Consider the following 27,439-nt stretch of genomic DNA (forward strand, 5'->3'; position numbering starts at 1 on the left):
CTGACTGTTTCCTGCCCCCCATGCCAGAGAGGTGCTGCTGTGCCACCCTGGGCTGTGCCCAGCTCTGTGCCCTACCTCTGTCACACACACATTTGATGAAAAATCCTTTCCTTAGGATTTTGTCTCCTGAGAAGCTGAGAGGCCTCAGGAACAAAATGTAAACAATGGTTATCTGCTGCTGTGGAATGCAACAGGTGCATCTGTGATTGGTCTCATGTGGTTGTTTCTAATTAATGGCCAATCACAGTCAGCTGGCTCGGACTCTCAGACACAAGCTCCTCTTCTCTTCTCTTCTCTTCTCTTCTCTTCTCTTCTCTTCTCTTCTCTCTCTTCTCTTCTCTTCTCTTCTCTTCTCTTCTCTTCTCTTCTCTTCTCTTCTCTTCTCTTCTCTTCTCTTCTCTTCTCTTCTCTTCTCTTCTCTTCTCTTCTCTTCTCTTCTCTTCTCTTCTCTTCTCTTCTCTTCTCTTCTCTTCTCTTCTCTTCTCTTCTCTTCTCTTCTCTTCTCTTCTCTTCTCTTCTCTTCTCTTCTCTTCTCTTCTCTTCTCTTCTCTTCTCTTCTCTTCTCTTCTCTTCTCTTCTCTTCTCTTCTCTTCTCTTCTCTTCTCTTCTCTTCTCTTCTCTTCTCTTCTCTTCTCTTCTCTTCTCTTCTCTTCTCTTCTCTTCTCTTCTCTTCTCTTCTCTTCTCTTCCCTTCCCTTCCCTTCCCTTCCCTTCCCTTCCCTTCCTTCCCTTCCCTTCCCTTCCCTCCTCCCCTCTCCTTCCCTCTCCTTTCTCTCTCTTTCTATTCTTAGCCAGCCTTCTGATGAAATCCTTTCTTCTATTCTTTCAGTATAGCTTTAATATAATATATACAATAAAATAATAAATCAGCGTTCTGAAGGATGGAGGCAGATCCTCATCTCTTCCCTCATCCTGTGAACATGGTCACTCATGTCCTTCCCAGCCGTGCTTTCCCCTCCAGGCTCTTTGCAGCTGGGTGCCCACACACAAATTGTTGTTCCCTGGTCCCCCTTCCAGCCCTGAGCCAGCTGTGCTGGGGACAGAGGGACACAGGGACACTGAGCACTCCTCAGGACGTGCTGTGCAGGTTTCCCTTGCTCTCCTGCTCCCAGCTGGCTGGGCAGGTGTTGAGGACCACATGGAATATCTTTGGTTTAGGTGTTCACCTTTGGGCATGGGGTGGCCTGGCCAGTGATGGGTGGGATGTGAACCTTGGTGGCAGGAACTGGGAGGGTGGAATGGCATCTTTCATTGTGGAGTGACTTTTGGATCTGCACCACATTTGTATCTCTAAATGTCAGGGAGACTTCTGTGTGTTTTTGACAGGAGGCCCTTGGCTCTGGCAGCTTCCTGGCCTTTTGGCCTCACCGTGGGTTTGTTTGTTCAGGCTGTTCCTGGGTAAGCAATCTGGCTGCTCTGGCTTGTCTCTTCTGGAGTTAGCTTTATTTGAACATTAATTAGATTTAGTTTGTTTAACGTAAATGGTGGGTGCGGTGGTGAGTTCATCCTGAGATTTGGAGTCTGTATCTCAAGCTAATTAAAACCAGCATGAAATAGCATGAAAAGTTATATCCAAAAAGTTGGCTCAGGTGTTTTGGACTAATTTACTCTTCTGTGTTTTATCGCTTTTTCTCTGGAAGGACAACAGAATCCATAAAGAACACCAACTGAAGGCAAACTTTTGCCAGTTTTTAAAGTTGAGGTCAGAACTTTTTTTAAAGCATTGCTTCCTCTACTCAGTTTCTTGTGTTGATTCAGGGAAAAAGTTGCCTTCTTTTATAGCAGGGTAATCCCAAACAGGACAGATGGGGGATTGGACTCCTCATGCTGGTCCAAAACAAACTGAGGGGTACCAAATTCCACTTGTCTGAAAGTCCTCCCTGTGTATTCAAATCTCTTGTGACTGGTGAAGTTAGGAAAAAGCATTTTCCTGGGAAGTACCCAAGCAAAAATATTTGGATGCTACATTTAAAAAAATTAGTGAGTAGATTTGCATTTGCATTCATTTTCCTGCAATTTCTTTTTCCTCTATGCAAATGGGGCCATTTTTAGAGGAGCTTGTGCAGCTGATTCTCTGGGAGTTCAAACATTCCAAACTCATAGCAGTTCCTTAAATTTGGAATGAAGTGAGAATGCAAACAGCATGTTGGGCTTTTCCAGTGGTGTTTTGCCAAGCAAGGTAGTGGAGCTAGGTATATATTATGTATTTTATGTTATATATATTTTATATGTTATATATATTATATATGTTATATATATTATATATTATATATTATATATTATATATTATATATTATATATTATATATTATATATTATATATTATATATTATATTACATTATAATTATATATTACTGTTTGATAGTACCTGAACAGCACTGTTTGGTTTTGGTTACATAAAGGAAGGACTAAAATACCTTTTGGCGTGGTATGGTAACTTTCTTGGTAATTCCTTCACTTGGTTTCTGTGAGTATTTCTGTTTTCCACAAAATGAAGTACAAGCTTAATGTTATATTTTGGGTGATAACATGCTGTTGCTGTATCACTAGAAGGAAACCCTTGGTTACTTTCCCCCCTAAGGTGGCAGAGGTAGATGGGGCTGAAGTCCCTGCAGTTCAGAGTGGAGCCCTCACATTTAGGGCACACACCCAGAGCAGTGGGGAAGGGAAGGCAGAGCGTGGGAACCCTCTGTGCTTCACTTTTTCAGGGGAAGATGCAAAAGGAGGAATGTTTGGTTTGTATGTAGCATGTCAGAGAGCTCATTACAGAGTTTCAGACGTGGCTTTCAGACACATGTCTGGTGTAGAGGCGTGCAGCTTTCCTCTCTCTGAATAAATATCAGCTGAAGAGACAAGCTGTCCTCTTTAAGATTCTGTGTAGGTTTTATTACAAGGGATTTTGAAGCTGAAGAATTGAGTAAGTACCTGCAAGTTTGACTACAAACTAGAAGTAAAACACAATGGTTTGTCATTTTTGTTTATAGCTGTAGAAAATATGAAGCCACCATTTTTTTCCCTATTCACTGCATTTATGTTCTTTTAAAAGGATGCAGCAGGTTTATGTGATGGCTAAATATCTGACCATTCCAAATGATGAGTTCAGTGTGTTTGATCCTGAAAGGCTCTGTGTGTAATCACTGAGCTGAGGTGCATCTCTGATAATCTCATCTAAATCAATACCCTGGAGCTTGAAAACCCTTCCTTCTTAGCTTTTTCTTTCATGATCATTTCTTAAGTTCCTCTGCAATGAGAAATTTCACGTCTACTTAGGAAAAACAATCATTAATTTACTTACATGTTGCATTTAAATTAACCAACTCTCTTATTCCTTCTACATTTGTGTGCAATCAAGGAAACCAATTTAATCATGCTCTCCACTGTAAGCCTCCATAACTTGTCAAACAAGGAGAAAATTTCTTTCAGCTCTGCATGTGATATCAAGACATCTTAGAAAATTATGGTTTTAATGAGTTTCTTGCATTTTGACACATTCAGTGTGAATATTGGGAGAAGTAGTTAGGGAGGTAAGTAGTCAGCTTGGAGTACTTTAAGGATACTGAAGTGAATATGGGAGTTTCTTTGAGTTTTAGGTTTTCAAAAGTGTCAGTAAGAAAGAATATTTGCTCTAGATCTCTGAAATAGAACCATCTGCAGCAATGATTTCCTAAAAAACTTGTATCCTGTTTTATTGGGAGTGAAACTGGCCAGGTCTGGATGTTTTGTCCTGCTGTGTTTTGCCTTCTTTATCTGTGGGATGCTTGTATCCTACAGATGTGCCAAAATGGGAATGAATGAATGAATGAATGAATGAATATTGTGTGTGTTCAGACAGATGGAAATAAGAAATTCTTCCCCAACCATTCTGACAATATTACTACAGATTTCATTGCTCAAATATAATAGCTAAATGAACATGTTGTTGTTTTATGAAAGGGTTCCTGGATTATTCTTCCAAGTGCCTGGGACATTGCAATTGCTGCAGTAAGGAGAAGGATGTCCTTGTTTGATAGAATCAGGTGGGGTGTGTGGGAGAGGGAGAGAGTGGCCTGAAGTGTGACTGGAGCTAGGACTGGGCAGACTGATGGCAGAGTTGGATCCTTCTGATGTGCCCTGGCACTGTGTGAGTGTCTGCTATTGAACACCTCGTGCTCCATCTCATCCCTGTCCCGCTGCCCAGGCTCTGCTCACCTTCTGCAGGCGCCCTGAGGAGCCCTTGGCTCTCCAGCTGCACCAGGCTGTGCCAGCAGGAGCAGGGCAGTACAGAAGTTGTGTTTCCTCCCCACTTTGACTGTGCTGAGTGCTCTTTAGAGCAGTCAGGTTCTTAGGCAGTTGTGCCTCGTGTACCACCTTGTGAATGAGAGGTGCTGCCTGCCCATCACACTGGAATGGGACATGAATGTGGTATTTCTCAGCTAATCTCAGGTAGCATTAATCTGCCTGCTAATCTCAGGCAGATTGGTCTGTTGTTGTACGAAATAAAAAACTAGGAACCTGTATCTGTTGACTTAGTAAACTATTAGAATAAACGGGAAGTTCTGCAATAAATTATGGTGAATGAAAAAAAGTTTTAATTTATTTCATTTTAAAATTATTTTTAAAGAATGAGATTAGAAAATGTGATTAACTCCCCTTGAGCTCTGCAGTAATAACCTTTTGCTGTTCTTAACTGTGCAGGACTTGCACTGGGGATTAAGCAGACTGTTAAGTTTGACAGCCTACAATGGAAGAATTAACAAGAAAATATCCCAGTGTTGAGTTTAGCCACAGGATGACTCTGGCTTCTCACAGCCTTTTAAACTTAGTGCAGCTCTCCCCCTTTGGATCTTGGGTGTTGCTGCCAGTGTGTGCCCAGAAATGTGAACTGGGACACTGCAGGAGTTAAACTTGCAAACCTCTGATGTATAACCTTTTTTTTTTTTTCCCTTCACAGGAAATGACCTAGAGGCCTTACAAATACATTTGTGCATTTTTGTTCTGAGTCTGCAATTGAGGGCAAACGCAGTCTGGAAGCACCACTTGTTAAAGTTACAACGGAAACAACTACCTCAACACACAGGGAAAGGGGAGGAAGGCTTGCAATAACAAACACTCTAGTTTTTAATAGCTTATACTTGCAAAGTCTTCTGTAAACAGTCCAGATTTCCCCCCCCCCCTCCAATATTAAGAAGAGACACTACAAGTAAACTGAGTTGGCAGACTGGATCTGTCAAGACATTTGAAGATATTTGATCTGCTGACATAAGGATTTGCTTTTTCAAGGAAAGAGCCTCTGCACTGTTTTTATAATCGCTGTTGATCGGTGGTTTGCTCCACTTTTCCTGATGCTACTAATGGGAGAATTGTATTAAGGTATTGCTTCTAAAACTATTACTGGCATTGACAAAATTAACTTTTGTAGATGCAGCAGCAAGGGACAATGTTGCTGCCCTGAAGAACTTGTAGGTGATCACTTCTCTGCTCCAGTTGGCTTTTCTGCCTGCAGAGGGGATACCACACAGGGGACAGAGCAGTACTGAGACACTTGGGCTTTGCTTTTTGAGTACAGTTTCTAACTGCAGCAGGGCTGCACCCAGCATTGAAACCACGGAGTCAGCAGATGTGCTGCCATTCCCAGTGCTGATACAGATTACACAGACGCTTGCCTTTCTGAAATGCCTTTTGTGAAACCTATGTACACAGTCCTGCGCTGTTACTGTACATAGATCCCGAGGAAGGAATCTGACAAGTGATTGTTAATTGGAGAACTCTCTGGACAAGCACTCACTTATGTATTGCTGCAGTGCACAAGAAAGCAAAATGGACTACAAGCGGCGCTTCTTGCTTGGCGGGTCCAAGCAGAAGGTGCAGCAACACCAGCAGTACCAAATGCCCGAGCTGGGCAGGACCCTGAGCGCCCCGCTGGCGTCCCCCAGCACCCCCCTGGTGTCCCCAGCTGCTGCTGGCGGCTGCTCCCACCCCGCCTCCCACACCACTCCCATCGCTGACATCCAGCAGGGAATCTCCAAGTACCTGGATGCGCTCAACGTCTTCTGCCGAACGAGCACTTTCCTCACGGACCTTTTCAGCGGCGTGTTCAGGAACTCGCACTACTCCAAGGCAGCTATGCAACTGAAAGACGTGCAGGAACATGTCATGGAAGCGGCCAGTCGACTCACAGCAGCAATAAAACCAGAAATAGCAAAAATGCTGATGGAGCTGAGTGCAGGAGCTGCAAACTTCAAAGATCAAAAAGAGTTCAGCCTACAAGACATTGAGGTAGGTTACCTGGGAGGATACTGTTTGGCATGTGAATTTGTATCGTGCCTTCTTAAGTGGATTTCTCTTCAAAATCCCTTCTACACCAAAACTTTTCTCCACCTTGCTGTCTGTTTGTGGGAAAAGAGTTTCTTTTCCCATCAGCATCACATATGGATGATGCTGGTGGGAAAAGAAACTCTTAATTTCTTACATACTGATAAAGTACCAAGTCATTTATGAGATCTGACCTCCATCTATGTTAATTAGGTATTTAATAGGTGTTTCTGTAGAAGAACCAACTAGACAAAAGTTTTAAACCATTTTCTAGTTTATGTTAGCCAATGTTTCTAAAACTGTTATGCCATCCTATTCTGAATCAGCCTACACTTCCCTCAGAGTGGATAATACCAAGGAGAAACCTGAGCACATGGGAGTAGCATGTTGTCATCAGTGTTTCAGTAAAACTATATATTCGTTGACTAAAGAGTGATTTTATCACTCTTTAGAATATTTTTATATTTTTGAACTGTTGTGAGAGGAAAATAACACACTGTGTGAGATACCAGTGCTGTAAAATTTGTCATGACTTTGCTGCAATGTTCCTATGCTGGCAGTGAGCACCCAAGAGTCAGATTCAGAGAGGATCCCCAGCTTCCTGCTATGCCTGCCTGGGAAAGTCTGGATATTTCTCCTCCACTAAATGTGTTGCCTAGCAGGCAGTGCCAAGTGATAGTCACAGATAAATCCCTGCAGTTTTAAGCAGCTCCTTGTGTTTTGACATATTTCTTCACTTTGCAGCAATCTGCAGAGTTATTCCTTCAGAACTGCATCCTGAATGGAGAACCTACTTTAAGTTCTCTTGGTTTTGATTCAGGTTTCAGGTGGCTTTGTCAGAGTGAATGTTTGTGCCTGTCAGGCATTATCTGCTTTCTCTAGCTTCTCCATCACTTCAGATGGAGTCCTTAGGGAGGGTGCAGTTTGTCAGTCAGCTCTGCCTGCAGTTGTATACTACAGTTCTCAGTGTTGGATGCTTGGTGTAAAATGGAGTAAGATATATATGTGCTATAAATGTCTTCTGTAGGTTGGTATTTTTAAAGACAATTCCATAATATCACTCTTTAAAGCTATAGCAATGTATACAAAAAAGAGCGAGTTTATGTAATTAATGGATCTTCATAATAGATGTGCTGAAAGACTTTCTGAATTAAAAAAAGCAAAAACATATGAAGCACTAGGTGTCTTCTGGGGGTTTTTGTGGGCTTGGACACGCTGTCCTTCCCAGTGTTGGAGCCTCAGCAGAGCTGCTTTTGCCACATGGGCAGGCAGAGGTGCTGCTGGCTGTGCCCAGGGAGGGTTTGCTCAGCAGGGAGCTGAGGAGCAGAGCCGTGTTTGTGCCAGGTGGGTGCCATCCTGCCAGCCTAAAGGCAGAGAATCTTCCTTTGGTCCCAGCTTTACCTAGCCAGTTCTAAGCCCTGTTCTGGGCTCTGCCCTGCAGTGCTCCCTCCCTGCCCAGAGCTCCCTGGTGAGCAGAGCAGCTGCTCCTGGGCCTTCTGCTGCACCTCTGGGGCTGCCCCAGCACTTCTCATCACACTTCTGCTGTCTTTTCTTAATTAAAACTGCATCTTACATGTGGCTTTGAAAAAAGTCAAAATGTGAGATTTATGGGCACTTCTGTATAATGAGATCAGTGTTGTGTTCTGCTTTGGCTTAAGCAGCAGCAGAGTGTAGGGGTTTGACAGAGACTCCTGTGGGTGTTCTGTGGGTCCCTCAGGACTGTGGGTGGGTGAATGCTGCAGCACAGAATTGGGTGGCTGTGCCCAGGGAGCAGCAGCTGCTCACTGCTGGAATGGACCTTGGCAGAGGTCAGTACAGGAATGTGTTTGCTTGTAGGTGATTTGAAAGCACAGGATACAAGTGTGCTGGGAGACCTGCTGAACTAAAAATAATCTTGGCCAAGTGAGTTTTGCAGTTGGGATGGAATTCAGAGGGGAAAGATGAATGTTGCAATATTTAAATGGACATTTTCAGCCTCAGGAGTGGAGCCCAGTGGGCAGCAGGTCTGGAGAGCAGTCCCAGGGCTCGTGGGAGTCATGTGTTGGGGAAGAGTCAGTGTTGTGCACTTGGAAATAATAAATCACTGCTGCTGTTGTGCAAAGTGACATTTACCATGTATTTAACACACTCTAACCTGCAAGAGCCATGAGCTGAACTCTTCACTGGTTATTATGGCCTCAAACAGAGCAGTGCAGGTGTACTGCATTGCTGGAGAAACAGGGAGCCAGAGGAGTGGAGCAAGAGTTATCAGACATGCAGGAAATAAGGACAGATTGAAAAGATGGACTCTGCAAAAGAGAGGCTGAGAAGGAAAATCAAAATTGCTCAGGTATGTGAGAAGCTGCCAGAACTTGTCAGTGTCTGTTCTTCATGTCCATGTAAGTGGAGCAAGAAACTTAAATTTCAGAGGGAAAGATTCCCATTAGATGCTGTGGAAACCCTTTGTGATGTTAGTGGAGCACTGATGTGGATTGCTACAAAGGGTAGGGAGCAGGGCTGACAGAACAGGTTAAACCTGCCTCTGGCAAAACTGACCCAGGTGAAATTTCTCCTTGCTAGGGACAGAAGGGTGACCTGGTGAGATCCTCTCCCACTGAGCTTTTCTGGGATTTGAAAACTCAGCTGTTGATGCTGAAATTTCAATTTTAAAAGTGGTTTGCTTTTTTTCCCCCTGGTGGATAGAGAAGTTAACATTTCATAAAACTGCCAGCAGGATTAAAAAACTCACAATGTAAGCAGAAAAACATAAAGGGCTTGCCTGACTTCATCAGAGTTTACTGAGCAGGGAAGTGATGGGGGAAGAGTGGGAGGCAGTGGAATTGTTCCCTGGAAAATACCAGGAGCGGAGTACAGGTGTATCTGAAGTTGCTTTGTCAGCTTCCCTATGGGTGACTGAAAGAATTCACAGCTCTGAGAGAGAACTGGGAGGTGGTGAAAGCCCTGAGGGGCAGCAGAGCCTCAGCAAGGCCCTGCAGGGGCTCTGGTTTAGGGAGGGTGTCACAGGAACAGGGGCAGCAGAGGTGCTCCCTCTGTAATTCAGGGTGCACTGGGGCACAACCCCAAATTCATGAGAAGCACCTGACAATGAGGCTTTCTGTGTGTGAGCCCAGCTAAGGAAAATGCAGTTTTCCTAAACCTGGCTTAACACAGGCTGCAGTTTTTGGGAGGAATGAGAAGTGCAAGCAGAGTAGGTTTGGCTTTAGGAATCAGGCAGAGCTGTGGCTTTCCTCAGGTGTTTTATCTGCTGTGATGGGCTCTGCCCCAGGGAGGGCAATATGAAGAGAACTTTAGTTTGGGTGAACAAAACTGACTTGAATTTGGACTGGAAGCTGTTGTGCACCCTGGACTATAGCACCACAGGATGAGGTTTTTAATTTATTTATTTGTTGTTACTTAGAACAAAGCTTGCTAGTTCAGAACTGCCTGCCAGGCTGTGTGAGGAGGTGACTCCTCTTGATCAAAGTGTGGTGGCAGATGGAGTTTCCCAAGGTTTCTTCATTTCAGAAATGCAAATGCTGGTTTTTATTTTCTTCTTTTTCTCTTCTCCTTTCAAACACCTTTGAGTTCTTGTGTATTCTGTGCCTTGGGTGAGGAACAGCTTGGAAATCAGGGTAAATGAGAGAGTGTTTTCCATATCTGTTTGTCAGCTGGGGGAATGCAGTGACTCTCTATTTTAATAAAAGCATTAAAGCAAATTCATAGGGAGGAGCAAAACTGGTAAAAGTAAGTGTATTTCTCCATCTCTTATGAAGTTTTGCAGAAGCCTCAGTGCTGCAAAATGTGAAGAATTACTTTTAGTTACCCAGGGCTTGTGTATTGTCTTAGAAGTGGCAGTAATGAGAGGAATGTCCCCATTGCCTTACTGTACAAAAGGGAAGCATGGATGGGAACCTGGTATATCCTTGGCTGCTCTGTTTTGTATTAAATTCAGTTAATTTTTGACTTTTATGTGTATAAAATAACCTAAGATTTTTTTGAACAAGAATCTTGTGAGACAAAAATAGCTGAGTAAATATTAAATGTAATATTTAATATTTACTCAGATATTTTACAATGTTTCCTTAGCAAACATTGTAAAGCTAAATTTAACTATTTTTTAAAATTATTCTTTCCTGGGATTTTCAGGGATTGGCTCCAGACTCCTTTGTGTTGAGGAACTGTTGGTAGCAAAAAAATATCTTGTCTTACATTTTAATTGCTGCTTTTTATTTTTAAAATGTTTCACACTTAATTGTTTTTCTGCTAAATTATAGTGGCCACTTCAGTAGCTGTCAAGATCAGATTATCATGAGTGGATTTCAGGGTCACTGCTGGGAGAAATGAGTCTGTTGGGTTTCCCAAGCCTTGCAGCTTCTGCTGGAATCCTGTTCAGCCTGCAGGTGATTCCAGCCCATGGGCAGGACTGAGCCTTCCCTTGGAGGTGTTCTGTTCATGAGATCCCTCCTTGGAACTGCTGGGTAGTGGAAATGAATAATATTCTGTAAAAATGAATAATATTCTGTAGAAATAATAATGAATAATATTCTGCCCACTTCTGGCAATGTACAGGAAGGTTGTTGGCTCATAAAGGGGCACACCAGTTCAGTGGCAGCCAGGCTGTGCCACCAAGGGCACTCAGGGGAAACCACTGAATAATTCTGTTGTAGTGTTTGACTTTTTGAGAATTCTTGTTTAAGGAAATAGCCAAAAAAAGGGGAAAAAAGAAGAAAATTTTACTGCATAAAATGGCACTTGGAGAACTGCAAGCCAGTGTTTGTATCAAGTGTGGGGGACTGACACCTGCTATTTGCTGCTTTATTACTGGTGGTGTTCTCTTGTAAGGAATCTGTTGGACAAGATTTTCTTGCCCGGCAGTTTGTATGGCATCCCTGCTTGCAATAAAAGTGGCAATTTTGTGTGCACTTTGTCCAGTGCAATATTCCAAAGTTGACTGTGTGTCCCCATTAGGAGAATAAAGTGGGACAGAGCAACATTGACCCCTCATCTCTGGTGCTCCCATTGGTGGGGAGCCAAACATCCCATTGCTTGCAGCTGCAGGAGGAGAGAGATTGCTGCAGGTGAGGCTGTGCTGGGACAAAAGCTGGCCAAAGCTGTCCTGCCTGACTCAGGCCAGGGAAGTGAAGGTGCTGGAGCTGAGCCCTGTGGGACAAAACGTTTGGAAGCTGAAGAGTTCATGATGGAATAGAAATGAATCTAAGGAATGAAGGGAACATCACCACTCCAGGGAATCTCAGTGGGTGACACCTGAGGTGATTCCAGTTCAGCTTGGATTCCTGCACAGTTTGGAGGGTTTGTGTTTGTTCTGCTCTGAAGGAGGACAGTCACACACTCCTGCATGGAAAGTGGGGCAAATAAACTTGAAAAAGCCCTGCTGGTGTTTGTAGCAGTGGAGAGCTGCATCCATGTGCTGATGCTGGTCAGGGTGTGCAGAGGTTCCCTGTCTGCTCCCACAGGGGTCAGTGCCCAGCCCTGGTGGGGAGGGATGGGTAAGGCAAAGTTGGGGCTCTTTGGTGGAAAATCTGACCCAGTGAGCTCTTTACAGCTTTAAAATGAATTTGGATCTCCTATCCATCCAAAGGGAATGTTTAACAGTGCAAAACTCCTCCACCACTTTGGTAGTGAAGCATTTTAAACCACCCTTACCCATTTTGGAGGAAGGCTGAAATTGATTTTTTTCAAAAAAACTCCTCCAGCACTTTGATAATGAAGCAATTTAAACCACCCTTACCCATTTTGGAGGAAAGTTGAAATTGATTTTTTTCCAAAAATCTCCTCCACCGCTTTGATAGTGAAGCATTTTAAACCACCCTTACCCATTCTGGAGGAAAGCTGGAATGGATTTTTTTCAAACAAAATAAAAGTTCAGTAAAGCAGATGTTCTTAGTTATCTCCACTGTTTAACATTGTAAGTTATAAGTAGGAATGTTGCGTGCTGCCACTTAAAACCTAAATAATTTATTTATTTTGATCATTATTCCCAGGCTGGGGAAGCTTCAACCTTTGTACCTTAAATATTCTTTGAAATTTAATCAGCTTGAAATTCCTAATGAGTGCTAGTTTCATCTTCCCCTGAGAATTGCATTCTTCCTACACAGAAATAATTCACATCACCAATTGCCTCTTCCTGCACTTTTCTTATAAATCTTTCTAATCTCATACCCAGGAAAGTTGGAGTTTTCTTTATTTTATCATTTGCTGACTGTTTTCTTTAATAAGGCAAGCTCCCCTTTCAGAGGTCAGTCAAAGTACCAAAAATGTTTAATTTTATGCCTTGTACAAAGAAGGGAAGTGATGGAACCAGAATGGAATGTCAAAAGGAGTCTGGATGCAGTGGAAAAAAGCATTGCCACCACCGGTTCTGCTGAAGGAGATAGTAAATGCAAATAACTGGTGCTGTGACTGCAGAGTCCTGCCAGGAACATACATTGGGTCTGAATAGTTTTATTCCAGAAGAATGTAGCTGAAAATAAGGCAGATGATTTAATGGCTCCAAGGCAGCATGGCTTTGTACATTATCTGTGTATTTTATGAATTATTCCTAAAATGGAATTCAAGTAGAGTCTTTTTTAATAAATCAAAGTCAAATGCACATTTTAAAGGCTTTGTGTGATGAGCTCCATAAAAGAAACACTTTGAAATTCTTTTTTTGTTGTTGCTGTTTTGGGTTTTTATCAGAAATTCAGCCAGGGCTTTGTGCAGGTGGGTTTTGGTGTTGGCTTGGTCCTTGTGATAATATGCTATTCCCATTTTTGTGCTGATTTTGCCAAGTAACTGAGCAAGCTTTTCATTCCTCAAGTAGTCAGAACTTGAGTACAGAATTAAAAATGACTCAGAGTTATTCTGGTGTCCCCTTCATTCATAGAAACGAATGCTCACTTATTACTTTAAGTAAATGGTTAAATATCATGCCATATGATCTGAAGTATTATTTTAATTTAAAAAATCAGGGTTTAGCGCAGTTCCTTACCCCAAACACCAAACAAAAAGCAAGAAGTGAAACTTCCATGATCTCTTCCATGTGCTTGAAGTGGTTTGTTTGTCCCCACAGGTTCTGGGGCGATGTTTCTTGACCGTGATGCAGGTCCACTTCCAGTTCCTGTCGCAGGCTCTGCAGAAGGTGCAGCCAGTGGCTCACTCCTGCTTTGCTGAGGCTGTGGCTCAGGAGAGGAAGAACATCAGTGGGACTGGAGCCTCAAATATCAGCCCCACAAATGAGCTGGAAGATGCAATAAGATCCTGGAGAGGAGCAGCAGAGGTATGGAGGGCTTGCTGTAAGCACAGGGGTTTTAGGGAAACCTAAAGTCAGCCTGGGTGTCCTAACAGAGGAACAAATACCTGATTTTAAAGCCAGGCTGCATTTGGAGGGGGGAATGTGGCACAGTTGGTTTCAGACACTAAAACTCATTTTACTAATTTTACTCACGTGATGACTGCACTGTCTTTGCCCTGTGTAAAGTTTTCTTTCTGATAGGGTTGTGCACAAGGAGCACACACACAATGCAAACAGATTTTTGTTATTATCAAATGGAGCAGACAGAGGGAATTAAAAATAAAACCTCAACAAGTCTTTGTGAAAACAAAGCAAAATCTTGATGAAAAATAGTCCAGATAGTGTCTATTTCTCTCAAATTTTGAGCACAAATTCTGTTCTTTATTTTAAAATCTTTGTGGTAATTTTTAACACTTCTGTCTTCATGCTAAGCTTGGTGTTGCTTGATCCATCCATTGTTGGTATGTGACCATGTTACTGAAATGTGCCACTCTCTGGACCTGTGCTTTCACAAACACCTGACACTGTGGAATCCTTGCTGTGCCAGCCCAAACCAGGACTTTATAAAGACATTCAGGTTTATGAGCTTTTCTGCTGTCCCTGGCACTGCTGAAACCTGGAGACTGATAGATAGAATGGATTCAGACACAGAGTGTGTGTTTTCCCCAAATCCAGATCACTTGGAGCACGAGCTTGTGCAGTCTCATTTGGCCCACATGGTTTGTTACTCATCCTGAGCAGAAATCTTGTCAAGGTCTCCATTTATCACTGACATCTGCAAGGTACAGGAAAGCAAATGAATTACATGGATGCAGAGGGATTATTTGTGATTTTTACTGCAGCATAAATTTGTTTCACTGGGTAAAATGGGGATTTGGGAGTGCTTTAGGTGTATTGCAGATAATTGTAACAGGTCTAATCCTGGTACAGCTGTACTTCTTTGGCATAAAAGTAATTAATTTTATGTGTCATGTACTTAGCTTCTTAAAACGACTACAGTTTCTAGAAATGCCCTGCAATTGCTATCAAATTTATTTAAACTGTGGTTAAAATTAAATTTGTCTTCACAGAATCAAGGGCTTAAATTTTATTTTTTACCTTTTGAGCATCCCACTTCACCTATTTCTGTTTTTCAGAAATACAAAACCTATATTTCAAAATAGTTTTGTACAAGTATTGTACTAATTAAATCCTGTATTAAACATACATGGGGAGGAGAGAGATAAAATACAGATTCTCCATAGTTCCAAAATAACATTAGCAGAAACTTCTCAATTTTCGATTGACTGAAATGAATGATTTGGAGTATTTGTGTAGGGTATCAGGATGGCATAAGAAACATACGTGGTTTCTAAATAAATAAAATCTCTCTCTTATAATTAGATAGACTAATATAAATAATTTTGATAGGGGAATGTGAAATACTGAAATCTTTGCCAATTTTTTCCTTTGGAGTGGAAGGCAATCCACTGTTTTCCTATAAAATCACCCTCTCTGGCATAACACTGCTGCTCCAGAGTGAAGTTTAAGGTGATGCTTTGTCAGTAGCTCAGAACTGGTTTTGCTCCTTCAGGTTGACTTTGGGAAATGCAGTAATTCTGTCTCTCAGGTGAGCCCCTGTCTGTCCATTGGCTGTGGTACCAGAAGCCCTCAGTTTGGACATCCTGCTTTAGAGCAAGACTCCTTCCTAGACTGGAAAATAACCCACATCTACCTGCTTTATCCTGCTCAGTGATGTAGGATTTTACAGCTAGAAGTAGATATTTGGCTTATTTTTTCTTTTTAAAATTATACTACGCAAAGTTGTTTTCTTGCTGTGCTAAGCTGATTTAGCATTGTGTGGCACTTCTCAAATTGCACCACAGTAATCACCCAAACTTTATGAAATGTGTCATCCTGTGAGCACAGGAGTGTTTGTAGACATGATTTAACATATTTCTGTTTGTGTTGGAGTCACAAGTCTGTCCCCATGGTGTGGGCTGTGTAACAGGATCCTGGTCCTGGCAGGGAGCTGAAATAGAACAGAAACAATGCAGAGCCCAGGTGCTTGCAGCACCCCTGTGCTGTGCAGGTTCCTTCAGTTCTGCTTCCACAGTGGCAGTAGAAGAGAATAAGTTATAATAAAGTCTCCTCCAGGTCCTTTCCCCCAGGTGCTTTCTCATCTCCTGTAGAAGATTTTAAAGTCTGTGTGGTTTTTTTGTTCTTTTCTGAAATTTAATTAAGCCTGACCTGGTTTAGTGCTGACCCTCCTCACCCTGGGTTTTTATTTTCCATTGCAGGCCACGTCTCGACTGCGAGAACGAGGCTGTGATGGATGCTTGGCAGGAATTGAAGTTCAGCAGCTTTTCTGCTCACAGACTGTGGCCATCCCTGAACATCAGCTCAAAGAGCTAAACATGAAAATTGACAGTGCTTTGCAGGTGGTTTTTCAAGTCTGCTGCTTTCATGTGCATGTGGTGCAGTCAGTGGGTCAAGGAGTGCAATAGGGGAGGAGTGTGCTCCTGCAGAATTGTGCACACAGGCAGCTCACAGGTGTTTGGGAGCTGCAGCTTTGGAGTGTGGCATGATAAATGTGTGTGTGCCATAGACCTGAGAGGGGTAAATCCTTGTACCCAACACAGTGGCTGTGCTTCCTTCCTTGCTGACACACCTGTGCTGTCTCAATTTCTGTTCCATGGCAGGCCTACAAGGTGGCTCTGGAGAGCTTGGGTCACTGTGAATATGCAATGAAGGCTGGCTTCCACTTGAACCCAAAAGCAATTGAAGCAAGTCTGCAGGTAGGATCTGCTAAACCTGCTCTCTTTCATCCCTCCTCACCTTGAAAAATACACAAACATTTGGGCCCATGGTAGGATTTTTTAATGTCTTCATTTCTTCTGTTGGATGTGTTCTGCCCTGCAGGGCTGCTGCAGTGAGGCTGAAGCTCAGCAAACAGGAAGGAGACAAACTCCACCTCAGCCCATCCAGTGTGAGCTGCCCACTGTCCCTGTGCAGATTGGATCCCATTTTCTGAAAGGAATCTCCTTCAATGAGTCTGCAGCAGAAAACCTGAAGCTGAAAACGGTAATAACTCCTAATTAACCACACAAATAAAGAGTAGAATTCATTAAAATGTAGAGAACAACAGTAATGGAAGTTCCATGCCAAACCTGTGTTTAAAAGTGCTTTTTTTCAGCCTGGCTTCCTGTGGAAACAGGATGTTGATAACATTGTAGGGCTACACCTGTTTGTGATAACATTTTGACCATCTGAGCAATTTTGGTCAAATATGAGAGAAGCACAGGCATAACAGGAATAGAGATCTAGGGTGCAGTGAAGCTTCTGGGAACTTTTTGGAAAGAGATGTGTTAGCTATGAAGAAATACAGAGGAGAGTGAGCCCTTACAGATTCCCCAGCCAGTGATGCATATCAGAGCCTTCATCTGCTTAGGTGCACAAGTCAGCCCAGCCTGCTACTGAGGGAGGTACTTGAAAAAATTACTTTGTAACAGAGCTCCTTTTGATGTCATCCTACAAACTGGAATCAATTTTTAATAGAATTTTAAATTATGGACATGTTAATTGTATTTTCAGAATAAACAAATGGAAAAGAAACAAATGGAAAAATTATTCAGAAGTAATTTGGGCAATTTTAATCAGCACTTTCACTTTTTCTAGATAAACCCAGTTCCTTGCTCCTGAAAGAGTTGAAATAGCAAGTTATATTAAGAAATACTCTAATAAGAAATAATCTATTATTTCTTATTAGAAATAATAAGTGCTCAAAATGGTGCTTTTCTGTTGTCTTTGCAGTGCTTTTTGTAGTTTTGATTAAACTGGTTTGCAGGAATATGAGCAGAAATACAGTTTATGATTTTGGAGCAGTGTTGTGTTCCAAGGAGCAGAGACAATCTTCCATATTTCTGTTCTGCAGTGAAACTCTCCTGTTATACAAAGAGGTTGCAGACATGATAGCAGTTTGGGAAGATGTAGAACAATGAGAAATGCATCTGGAAGCCTTGCTGGTGCCATGTGTGAGTGGTGTGCTGGTAGCACAGAGTGTTTGTTCTCTTTGCAGCACACAATGCTGCAGCTGATCAAGGAAGCTGGGTGCCACAATGGACTCACGCCCCGGGACGACTCCCCTGTCACTGAGGTGCTCAACCAGGTCTGCCCTTCCACGTGGAGAGGAGCCTGCAAAACTGCTGTGCAGCTCTTGTTTGGCCAGGCTGGACTGGTAGGTGATGCCCATGGCCTCAGGAAGACAAAGGTTGTGTAAACACCCTGAAGGGAAGCTTGGTGTTGGGGAGCTGAGGAATGAATTTGCAGTGTGTTGCTCTGCTTTTAGTGCTGCAGTTAATTTGATTTCTGAGCAAATGTGTCCCTGTACAGTGGGGCTCTGTTGGTGGTGTCCCTGTTGGACAGGAACAGAAGAATGCACCAGGTGCTTCCTGGTCTCCATTTCAAGAGAGAACACAAGAAATGAAACTTCTGCTTCATAAAGAAATAGAAATGCTTTCAAATCTATAGATGACCATGTTAAAAAAAAAAAAAACAAACTAAACAGACCCAAAGACACATCTACCCCCTCTCAAATTGGCTTCAAAATTTGCCATTTTTTGGTTTCCTCTCTGCTTTGACTGGAAGCTGAGTTTCCTGCCCAGCATAAAGTCTCTGCCCCAGGTAATGCTACCTGACATCTCCAGCAGAGGACAGGAGAGTTAAATCCTGCTGTAGACTTTGTGTTCTTGAGGGGAAGAAAACCAGTGGAATTTACAGTATCTTAGCAGCTGATAAAAAGAGATGCCTGGAACATACTCTGATAAGAAAATGCATTTGTGCTGCCATTACTAATGACTGCAATCTCTGCACTTGGTGAAGTGTTTGTGCATGACTTGTAGGATTTTTGGATTATTGTGAGTAGGGGAAGAGGCTGCACCTTCAGCATAGGAAGGCAATGCAAGGACATATCACTGTAGCCTGTGATAGTTTTGTCAGGTGTTCTTTGAATTGTCCTTAACCTACAGTGCTGCTTGCTGGTTCATTGCTGATTCCTTGTTCAAGGTGATGGGGGACCATGAGGGCTTTGGAATTAATTTGTGATTAAAGGACCCAAATAGCTGCATATTTTTAAGTCTGTTTTTCAGACAAATTCACACAGCTGGTTAGGTGACCTAGACCTGCCATCCCAGCAAATTAAACCATGTGCTTTTAAAAGGTTCTCCAGTAATGTTGAATGATAAATTTGGAATGATGAATTTGCCAGATATTTCTGCTTTAGCATCCCTTTGATACTAGATATTAGATAGTCCCTTAATAAATACCTGTGAGAGAAGTAGATTGAAATTATACTGGAATTCAACTGATTGTTCATATAATGGTGGTATAGAATTCATAAAATCAGAGGGGCAGACCGTGAGTGTCAGGACAGCAGTGCCTCTGCTGTCAGTCCTTCCTTCACTGAGACACAGGGGCTGAGGGCAGGGGAGAGCAGTGCTTTGGCTGAGAAGTTTTACAGGAGCCACAAGAAGGTGGTGGTGTTGTTTTTGCAGGGGCAGAGAAACTGTAGAATAACAGGATTTATCAAATTTCTGCTTTGGTGTTTTGAAAGAAAATGTATATTAAATACTAATAAATAGAAGGAGGGCTTGAAAAAGGATAGGGTTAAATGGGATTGTGCCTTCAGCTGCCACAGTTGGGGTGGGATGCTGGGATCAGCAGTGAGGTGCAGGAAATGAGGCCAGGGAGGAAGGAGATTCTCAGCAGCCCTTGGAGTGCTGTGTGTGAGCAGCTGTGGCTCCTGAGTGTCTGCAGGAGCAGAGCCTGGCAGGATGCTGCACCTTCCTCCATTTCCTTCCAGGGGTTTCAGTGCTGTGCACACCCAGCTCCTGCCCCGGGGGGTTTCAGGAGTGGCACTTTTGGAGTCAGGAATTTGGAAATCTGGTGTCCCCCAGTCTAGACAGAACGAGTTAGACCCGCTGCTAATGGGAGCACTGACATTCTTCAGGTTTGTCATCACTTTTGGAGAGTGTCACTGTAAAACTTGCTTACACATTCTCCCAAATGGCAGTGCTGAGCTATGGAGTTTCACTTGTGTTGTGTCCTGAATGTCTCCAGAGATTTTTGCATGAACATCAGGTTCTGAAAGTGGCAGGCTTCTCTCTTCAAAGGCACATCATGAGCTGTGCACATGCCAGAGGACCTGCAAGCCTGCTCTGCTTCGTTCTCTCTTGGATTTGTTACAGTTCAGAAGGGAATGAGGGTTGAGGTTTTCCTTTACAAACTGTGTGCCATCTTTGTTTTACAACATCCAGTTCTGCTTGTATGTAGCTTCATGCAGAGACAAGAAATTGTACTTTGGGTCTTTAAAGGGTTCTTTGGGTGGAAGGCAGAGAGGAAGCACCTGTACAACAAGAACAATGCATGTCTGAGGTACAGGAAGCTGTTCTCCAAGCACCACCAGGCGGGGAGGGAGGATGTGTTCATTTGAAGTTTATTTTGTGAAGAAGGCAGATAAATGAGTCATGGCACAGTGTTATGTAGGCTTTGCTGTGCTGCTTTCAGATCCTGGGCTCTCTGCATTCATTCAGAATTGTGTGCATCTGTATCTTAAATGCCCAGTTGGAAAAAACATTCCTTGGCAGTCTCACTGCTTTTAGCCTATCCTGTGCCCTTGGGCCTTTTAAGAAGTGACTCATTAAGTGTGGAAAACACAATGAGTTGTGACTTAGTGTGCTTGGTTATTTTGGGCTGTAGTTTTTTAACATTAATAATTTGAAGTGCTGATTTTCAGTTCTTACCTTAACTTGTATGTAATAAGAATTGCATTTTGAGATTTGGGTCAGCTGATGAAATCTGCATGTTTGAATAAAAATAATGTACATTCAAATGGCTGAATTCAGAGGATCAGCAGAAATAAAACTTCCAATTGGCCTCATGCAGAGGTTAGCAGATAAAACTCTTTTTTTTGTGCAAGTAGGCATAGCAAACACCAACATGCATTGCAGGAACACTAAATCACCTAGCAAAGTTTAAATCCCAGATTCCTGACTCTGACAGATGTTGAGAAATGTGAAGCTTTTTGCAAAGGGAAGAAACAAGGGGAAGGAACACCCCAACAAAGCCTGGACCATGGGCACCAACCATGCACCACAGCCAGAACCTGACTCAGACCTGCACAAATCAGAGTTTTACCTGACCTCAGGTCTGAGTGCAAACTGTATTTTTCTTGAGAGTTGATAACAATCACTCCTGAGTTCATTTCTCCTTAGCACAGTTATGAGGAGTGATCTGTTAACAGTTATTAAGTGTAATCAGAGTCATAAATTACCCCTGCAATAGGACTGAATTGCAGATTAACAAATTAAATAAAACTAAAATATACAAACATCAAGAAAATACTGCTGGAATTGTCCTGTTACAAAATGAGAGGTATTTTCAAGGGTGGATGATGGTGTGGCCTTTTGTCACTGTGCTTAGACATGTTTAAAATTAAATAAACCTGGGCAAAGGCTTAGAATCAACTGCAGGAAAAAGAAGGCCTTATGCTAAAATATTTGAAAGGTGGGAAATAATTATGTTCAAGGGTTATTTGATGGTTTTGTTAAAGTGAGAGAGAAGAAACCCAGCATTTTGTTTCACATTTTTTCATACCCAGTAACAGACACCTGGTGTAGGTTGGGTGATGACAACAAAGTCAGTAATGTCCCTTGAGGCTGAGTTACACCAGGGGACTTGTGGCATTTCAGGGATAAATGGTGCAGCTGATCTGCCAGCCACTGAAGCACAACTGCTGACTGCTGCCAAAAAGCTGCTGTTTCTGCATGACCAAAATAGGAAATTATGGAAATTATCAAAAAGGCCAACCCACACAGCCTGGACAACAACAGAAAGCACAAACCAAATATGGAACTTACTATCACTAAATTAAAGTGTCTTACTATCTTACTTATCTTAAACTGTCTTACTGTCACTAAATTCAAGGCTAAATGAAGCTGAAGTGAATCCATTCCTTTTCCATTGCCTAAAAAGAAAGGTTCACGACACAGGGTTGGTCTTCAAGACTTTCCTCTTCATGTCTTCATGATGTCTTACAGGTGGCTCAGAATCCAACAAACTGAACAGTCACTCTTCTTCTCTTTATTTAATCAGGAATTAATAATAGTACAGTTTCATTAGGTAGAATAGAGAAATGTTGGTGTGGAATTTTATAACCTTAAAAGGAGGAGTTGTGTTGTTTATTTTGAAGGGTTTCTGGCTGGATATTACTTGTCTATATCATACCATGCACTACAGTGAAATGATTTAAAACATTTTGCTGAGTAGGTGTTTGGGAACTCCTAAAGTAGTAACTGTACTAAGCTTCTCAAAAATACTGAGAACTGCCAGCAGGGAGGTGGAGCAGCTGGTAACAACATAGTGATGCATTACTACAGGGTGTAACTGAGAAGAACTGAGTCCTTGAAATACAGGTTTCTGCACTAAACTAATTTTATGTTAAAATAGAAGTAAATTTACAATGATTTTGTGAGTTGGTTTGGTTTTATTTGCGTTTTTTTTTTTTTTTTTTTTTTTTGTACGTGTAGTATGACTGGGAGGGGAGATTGTTAGAGTTTAACTACAGGGGTAATAAAATCATTAATTCTTAATTTGTTTCCCTTTTATTTTATTTGATTTGCTAGGTGGTTGTGGACACGGCACAGATTGAAAATAAAGAAGCCTATGCTCCTCAGATAAGTTTAGAAGGATCAAGAATAGTGGTGCAAGTTCCATCAACGTGGTAAATAAAAATCTTGTACTGCAGATTGTGACTGGGGAAAATTGTTACAAATGGAATAGAGAACATGCACAGTTATGGCACAGCTTCCTTAAGCTCCTCTGTCTGCACTGGTTGAACACCTCCATTGCTGACAGGCTCCTCTGTAGGAGACAAGGCAAGAGGGGCAGTGCTGGGGCACTGAGACTTGTAGGAAATGTAAAAGCTTGATGATAAAAGAGAAAGTTTCAAAAATAATAATCTGCCAGTCCTGGTGTCATGTTCCAGCCTGGAGGTCCCAGCTGGAGCTCAGGGAGGCCAAGAATTGGCTGAGTTTGTGTGAGAGCCTTTGCTCTTCCTTCACTGGGCTGATCCATGGGTGATCCTGTGAGCCATGGACCTGTGGGCTCCACGAGATGCTGCTCCTGCCAGTTCTGGTGTCTGCCTAGCAAAGGATGGTTGGGTGCAGCTTGGGAGGATTTCTCCTGCTCAGAGCAGTGGGAGCTGGAGGCAGTGGCAGCTCTGGTCCCTAACTGGGAAGGAAGCAGTGTGACAGTGTTCACAGGGGTCTGAGGGTGAGGGAAGAGATGGGAATGTTGACTCCATGTTTCAGAAGGCTGATTTATTATTTTATGATATATATTATATTAAAACTATACTAAAAGAATAGAAGAAAGGATTTTATCAGAAGGCTAGCTAAGAATGGAAAAAAAATAGAATGATAACAAAGGTTTGTGTCTGACCGAGACAGCCCAAGCCAGCTGACTGTGATTGGCCATTAATTAGAAACAACCACATGAGACCAATCCCAGATGCACCTGTTGCATTCCACAGCAGCAGATAATCATTGTTTACATTTTGTTCCTGAGGCCTCCCAGATTCTCAAGAGAAAAAATCTTAAAAAAAAGACTTTTCATAAAATGTGTCTGTAACAAGGCACTGTTAGGAGTTTCAGTACAACACATTTGATTCACTGGACTCCTCACAGAGACAGCCAGTTCCTCATGGTGCTGCTGGCACGGCCCGGGGGGGAGGAGAGCCCCGGTGCTGTGTGCAGAAGGAAGCAAGGCAGGAAGGAGTGTCCCGGGCAGGGGAGGAAGAGAGGAAAGGAAGGGATGTGTATGTGAATGCATGGTGTGTGCCCCGGGGAAAGGAAGGAAGGAAGGAGTGTCCTCGTGGTGTGTCCTGGGGGAGGGAAAGAGGGAAGGAAAGGAAGGAATGTATGTATGTATGGTGTATGTCCTGGTGCTGTGTTCCGGGGAAAGGAAGGAAGGGAAGAAGGAGTGTCCCTGTGCTGTGTCCCCGGGGAAGGGAGGAAAGGAAGGAAAGGAAGGAATGTATGTGTGCGTGTGTGCTGTTATGTCCTGGTGCTGTTTGCCGGGGGAAGGAAGGAAGGAAGGAGTGTCCTGGGGGGAGGGGAGGGGAAGAAGGAAGGAGAGTGTCTGTGAGTGTGTGTCTGTCCGTCTGTCTGTCCGTGTCCCGGAGCTCCGGGGTGTCCGCGCTGCCGGGGGCAGCGCCGCCTGCTGGCGCTGGGCGGTACCGCGGGGGGCACGGCCCGAGCCCCGGTGCCGCTCAGGGACCCCCGGCCCGCGCTGGGGATTGTGGGAGCCATCACTGGGATGTGGGAGCCGTCACTGGGATGTGGGAGCCATCACCTGCCCCACGCTAGGGGATGTGTGAGCCATCTCTGGGATGTGGGAGCCGTCACTGGGATGTGGGAGCCGTCACTGGGATGTGGGAGCCATCACTGGGATGTGGGAGCCATCACCTGCCCCACGCTAGGGGATGTGTGAGCCATCTCTGGGATGTGGGAGCCATCTCTGGGATGTGGGAGCCATCACCTGCCCCACGCTGGGGGATGTGGGAGCCATCACTGGCATGTGGGAGCCATCACTGGGATGTGGGAGCCATCTCTGGGATGTGTGAGCCATCACCTGCCCCACGCTGGGGGATGTGGGAGCCATCACTGGGATGTGGGAGCCATCTCTGGGATGTGGGAGCCATCACCTGCCCCACACGGACCCAGCCACGCTCAGGCTCTCGGTGTGTGTGGGGTTGTCTCAGGCTCCTGCCGTGTTCCAGAAAGGAGTGTTGAGTGTTGTGTGTTCTGTGTTTGTTGCTGTTCCTGCTACAGAGCTCTTGTCAGTGATGAGTTCAGTGCACTGTACTGCTGAACCTCACAGTTAGGTTAGCTCTGTTCCACAGCAGGCAGAGCTTAGGCTGCAGCCCAGGAACCACCAGGCATTCCCATGTGTTCTGCAGGAGTGCAGCAATTGGCCTTCTGTATTCTGACTGATGTGGTAGAATTGTTCAATGTAAAAAAATGAGCATTGTGATTTCTAATTTAAACTTAATGATGACAGGTGTCTGAAAGAAGATCCAGCAACGATGTCTTTGCTACAGAGGAGTCTGGATCCAGAGAAAACTTTGGGGCTGGTGGATGTGCTCTACACTGCTGTGTTTGATATACACAGGTGGAAGGAAGGAAGGTACATCTCTTTTCTAGTTCAAACTAAGCTGTCGTCATTGAATAATCTGTGCTGAGGGGTTTGATAGTGCCAGCTCATCAGAAGGGAAAACAGGAATCAGACTGAGAGTGAGGCACTGTTAATCCCCACAGATACCTTCTGGGTACATCCAGAGATGCAGGAGACTGCTTAAAACCAAACCAGCAGCATATCCAAGGGTTAGAAAGTATTTGCTTCTCTCTTACAAAAACACTTGATTTATATTAAATTCGTCTCCATTTAGGTCTTGAGGCACAACTAAAATTTAAGGAGTGGAAAGTATTGCAAATATGAGGAATAATTTGCTTTGTTACCCTAAGAAGTAGCTGGTGGACTTGGCAGTCCTTGGTGTTGTTTCTATATTTGAGCTATTACTGAAATACACGTTTTCCCCCAAAGTACAAACTCAGTTATGTTTCAGGTGGTTTGACATACATGTTTTTTGTTGATGCAGGGAGCAAGCTTTACCTTGTATCCAGATCCAGTTACAGCGTGAAATCTCAGAGTTTGGGAGCCAGGTTGACATGCCAGCGGGGAATGGAAGCAAATCTTCAGGGGGTCTGCAAAAGACATTTTCCAAACTGACTTCACGGTTTACAAAAAAAACTTCCTGCACCAGTACAAGTAACACAGGGAGTTACTCAATCCCCAACACACCTTCCAAAAATGTCTTCATAAGTTCCAGCTCAGAGGAGAAAGCTAAGATGCCCTCGGCCATGGACGCACGGCTGCAGAACATCCTGAGCATGGGGAGCTTCCCTCGGAGCGCCGATGGCCTGCAGGCAGCGCAGAGCTCAGCCAGCCCGCTGGCCAACGGCTTCCTCGGGGAGAGGCGGGACAGCTTCTTCAAAGCAGATGATGGCAAGGATGACAAAGGTATGAATTTACCAACTGACCAAGAAATGCAGGATGTTATAGATTTCTTGTCTGGTTTTAACATGGGCAAATCCCAGCAGACTTCTCCGATGGTGAAAAGAAGGAACTCTGTTGCGTCCTCTACAGCAGCAGAACAGAAGTCGGGAGCGGTTCAACAGCAGCCACAGTCTGTGTCTCACACCCCACTGCATCCTCCTCAGCAAGGCTTGTCCCAGCAGCAGTCCCAAAAGCAGCAAATGCAGTATTACCAACACCTGCTTCAACCTATTGGACCACAGCAACGTGTACCTGCCAAATGGCTCAGTAATTCTTCACAGCAGCAAGCTCCGGCTGTTGGAGCTGGGTTGTCTCATATAAATCAGTGGAACAATCCTGGTTTTTCAGATTTAAGCTCTGATTTGTACAGCTTGGGTCTTGTCAGCACCTATATGGACAATATGATGGCAGAGATGTTAGGACAGAAACCACAAGGACCTAGAAACAACACGTGGCCAAATCGTGACCAAACTGATGGAGTGTTTGGGATGTTGGGAGAAATCCTGCCTTTTGACCCTGCAGGTGTGTGTCTTTTCCTTTATTATGCTTTTTGTAAGGGTTCTTTGTAAAAGAATTCTGTGAATATTGCTGGCAATAACTGTCACTTCCCTGTGCTCACTGGATGTAAGGGTGCTGATCAGTGCAAGCAGGGATTTGTGTGTGTGCTAATTTGCTTTTTTAACAGAAGATGATCTGAAAACTCATTGATAACCAAGCATGGGAACCAATTTCTTGTTTCTTGTACCGCTTGTAGTAGTCTGACCTTTCCCATATGGAGCACACCAGAGTACTGAAAAGATACTCACAGATGATGTTCCTCCTATACTTAGTTTGTAAAATTGTTCAAAACAAACTCTTGAACTCAGGTGTGTTCCCTCTCCTCAAAATTATTCTTCCTGCTCTTTAGCAGTCTTGTAAGCTGGAGATACAGCTGGGTTGCATCTTTCCCATATCCCCACATTTTCCATCCATTGCTCCCCAGTTCCCTGGGAGTCATACTGGTTCCTGTTCTACAGCTGGTTCTGCAGTGAAAAGTTTGGATGTCAAAAGATTAGAGACTAAAGAGCAAGTGCCATGAGGTTTGCCATATGTGTTTAAACCACCAATAAATTGTAAATATAGATGAATTGAGATAAAATTTTAGAGTCATAAACAAACATCTACAGACAAGAAATTGACTGTGGAATTTAAGAGGAGATGAATCCCCATGTGGGTCATTGGCTTGAGAGCTGGACTTGATGATCCTTGTGGATCTCTTCCAACTCAGATATTCTGTGATTGTGTGATTCTGATGGTGGCATTAAGAACAACTTTCACAGCTGCTACCTTGTAAATGTAACTTCTGTTGGGCTGGAACACAGCTGCAGGAATGTTGGAGTGTGCATTTATGGCAGCTGCCTGAGGGAGGAGCAGAGAACAGGGAAACCTTTTATCAAAGCAGGGCTCAGTTTCCCGGGCTCATTGCACTCGTCTGTGTCTGGAATGTGTGGGTGTCTCAAAGCAGCTCCTTTGACTCATAATTATGATAGTTATTTTGTCAACTTACTTGATTAATTAGTGGAGTTTCTATGGCAAAAATAGCCACCATAGTTACGTTGTTGCTTAATAAGTGTAAGTCTGAATTAGCATCACCTTAGTTAAACAGACTTAGGGTATAGACTTAAGGATTATCACAGCCTCTAAGGAAGGACAGAATTATTCTCAGCAAGCACTAAGCCCATGTGTG

General features: G+C 43.4%; 1 protein-coding gene across 4 annotated transcripts in view; it reads left to right on the forward strand.

Annotated features, from left to right (window-relative positions):
- Positions 1-27,439, forward strand: part of GARRE1 (granule associated Rac and RHOG effector 1) — a 58,977-nt gene that overhangs the window by 24,026 nt on the left and 7,512 nt on the right. For all 4 annotated transcript variants that reach the window (XR_009419355.1, XM_059481643.1, XM_059481642.1 and 1 more), the window contains exons 2-10: positions 4,930-6,254; positions 13,339-13,545; positions 15,840-15,980; positions 16,242-16,337; positions 16,462-16,623; positions 17,618-17,776; positions 22,221-22,318; positions 24,658-24,783; positions 25,256-26,235. Coding sequence is in view for 3 of the 4 variants with exons in the window: in XM_059481643.1 (XP_059337626.1) it covers positions 5,766-6,254; positions 13,339-13,545; positions 15,840-15,980; positions 16,242-16,337; positions 16,462-16,623; positions 17,618-17,776; positions 22,221-22,318; positions 24,658-24,783; positions 25,256-26,235 (2,458 nt within the window). In the remaining variant the exon portion in view is untranslated. The remainder of the gene's footprint in view (positions 1-4,929; positions 6,255-13,338; positions 13,546-15,839; positions 15,981-16,241; positions 16,338-16,461; positions 16,624-17,617; positions 17,777-22,220; positions 22,319-24,657; positions 24,784-25,255; positions 26,236-27,439) is intronic.

The sequence above is a fragment of the Ammospiza nelsoni genome, chromosome 13 (genome assembly GCF_027579445.1).
Source record: "Ammospiza nelsoni isolate bAmmNel1 chromosome 13, bAmmNel1.pri, whole genome shotgun sequence".
Lineage (NCBI taxonomy): Eukaryota > Metazoa > Chordata > Aves > Passeriformes > Passerellidae > Ammospiza > Ammospiza nelsoni.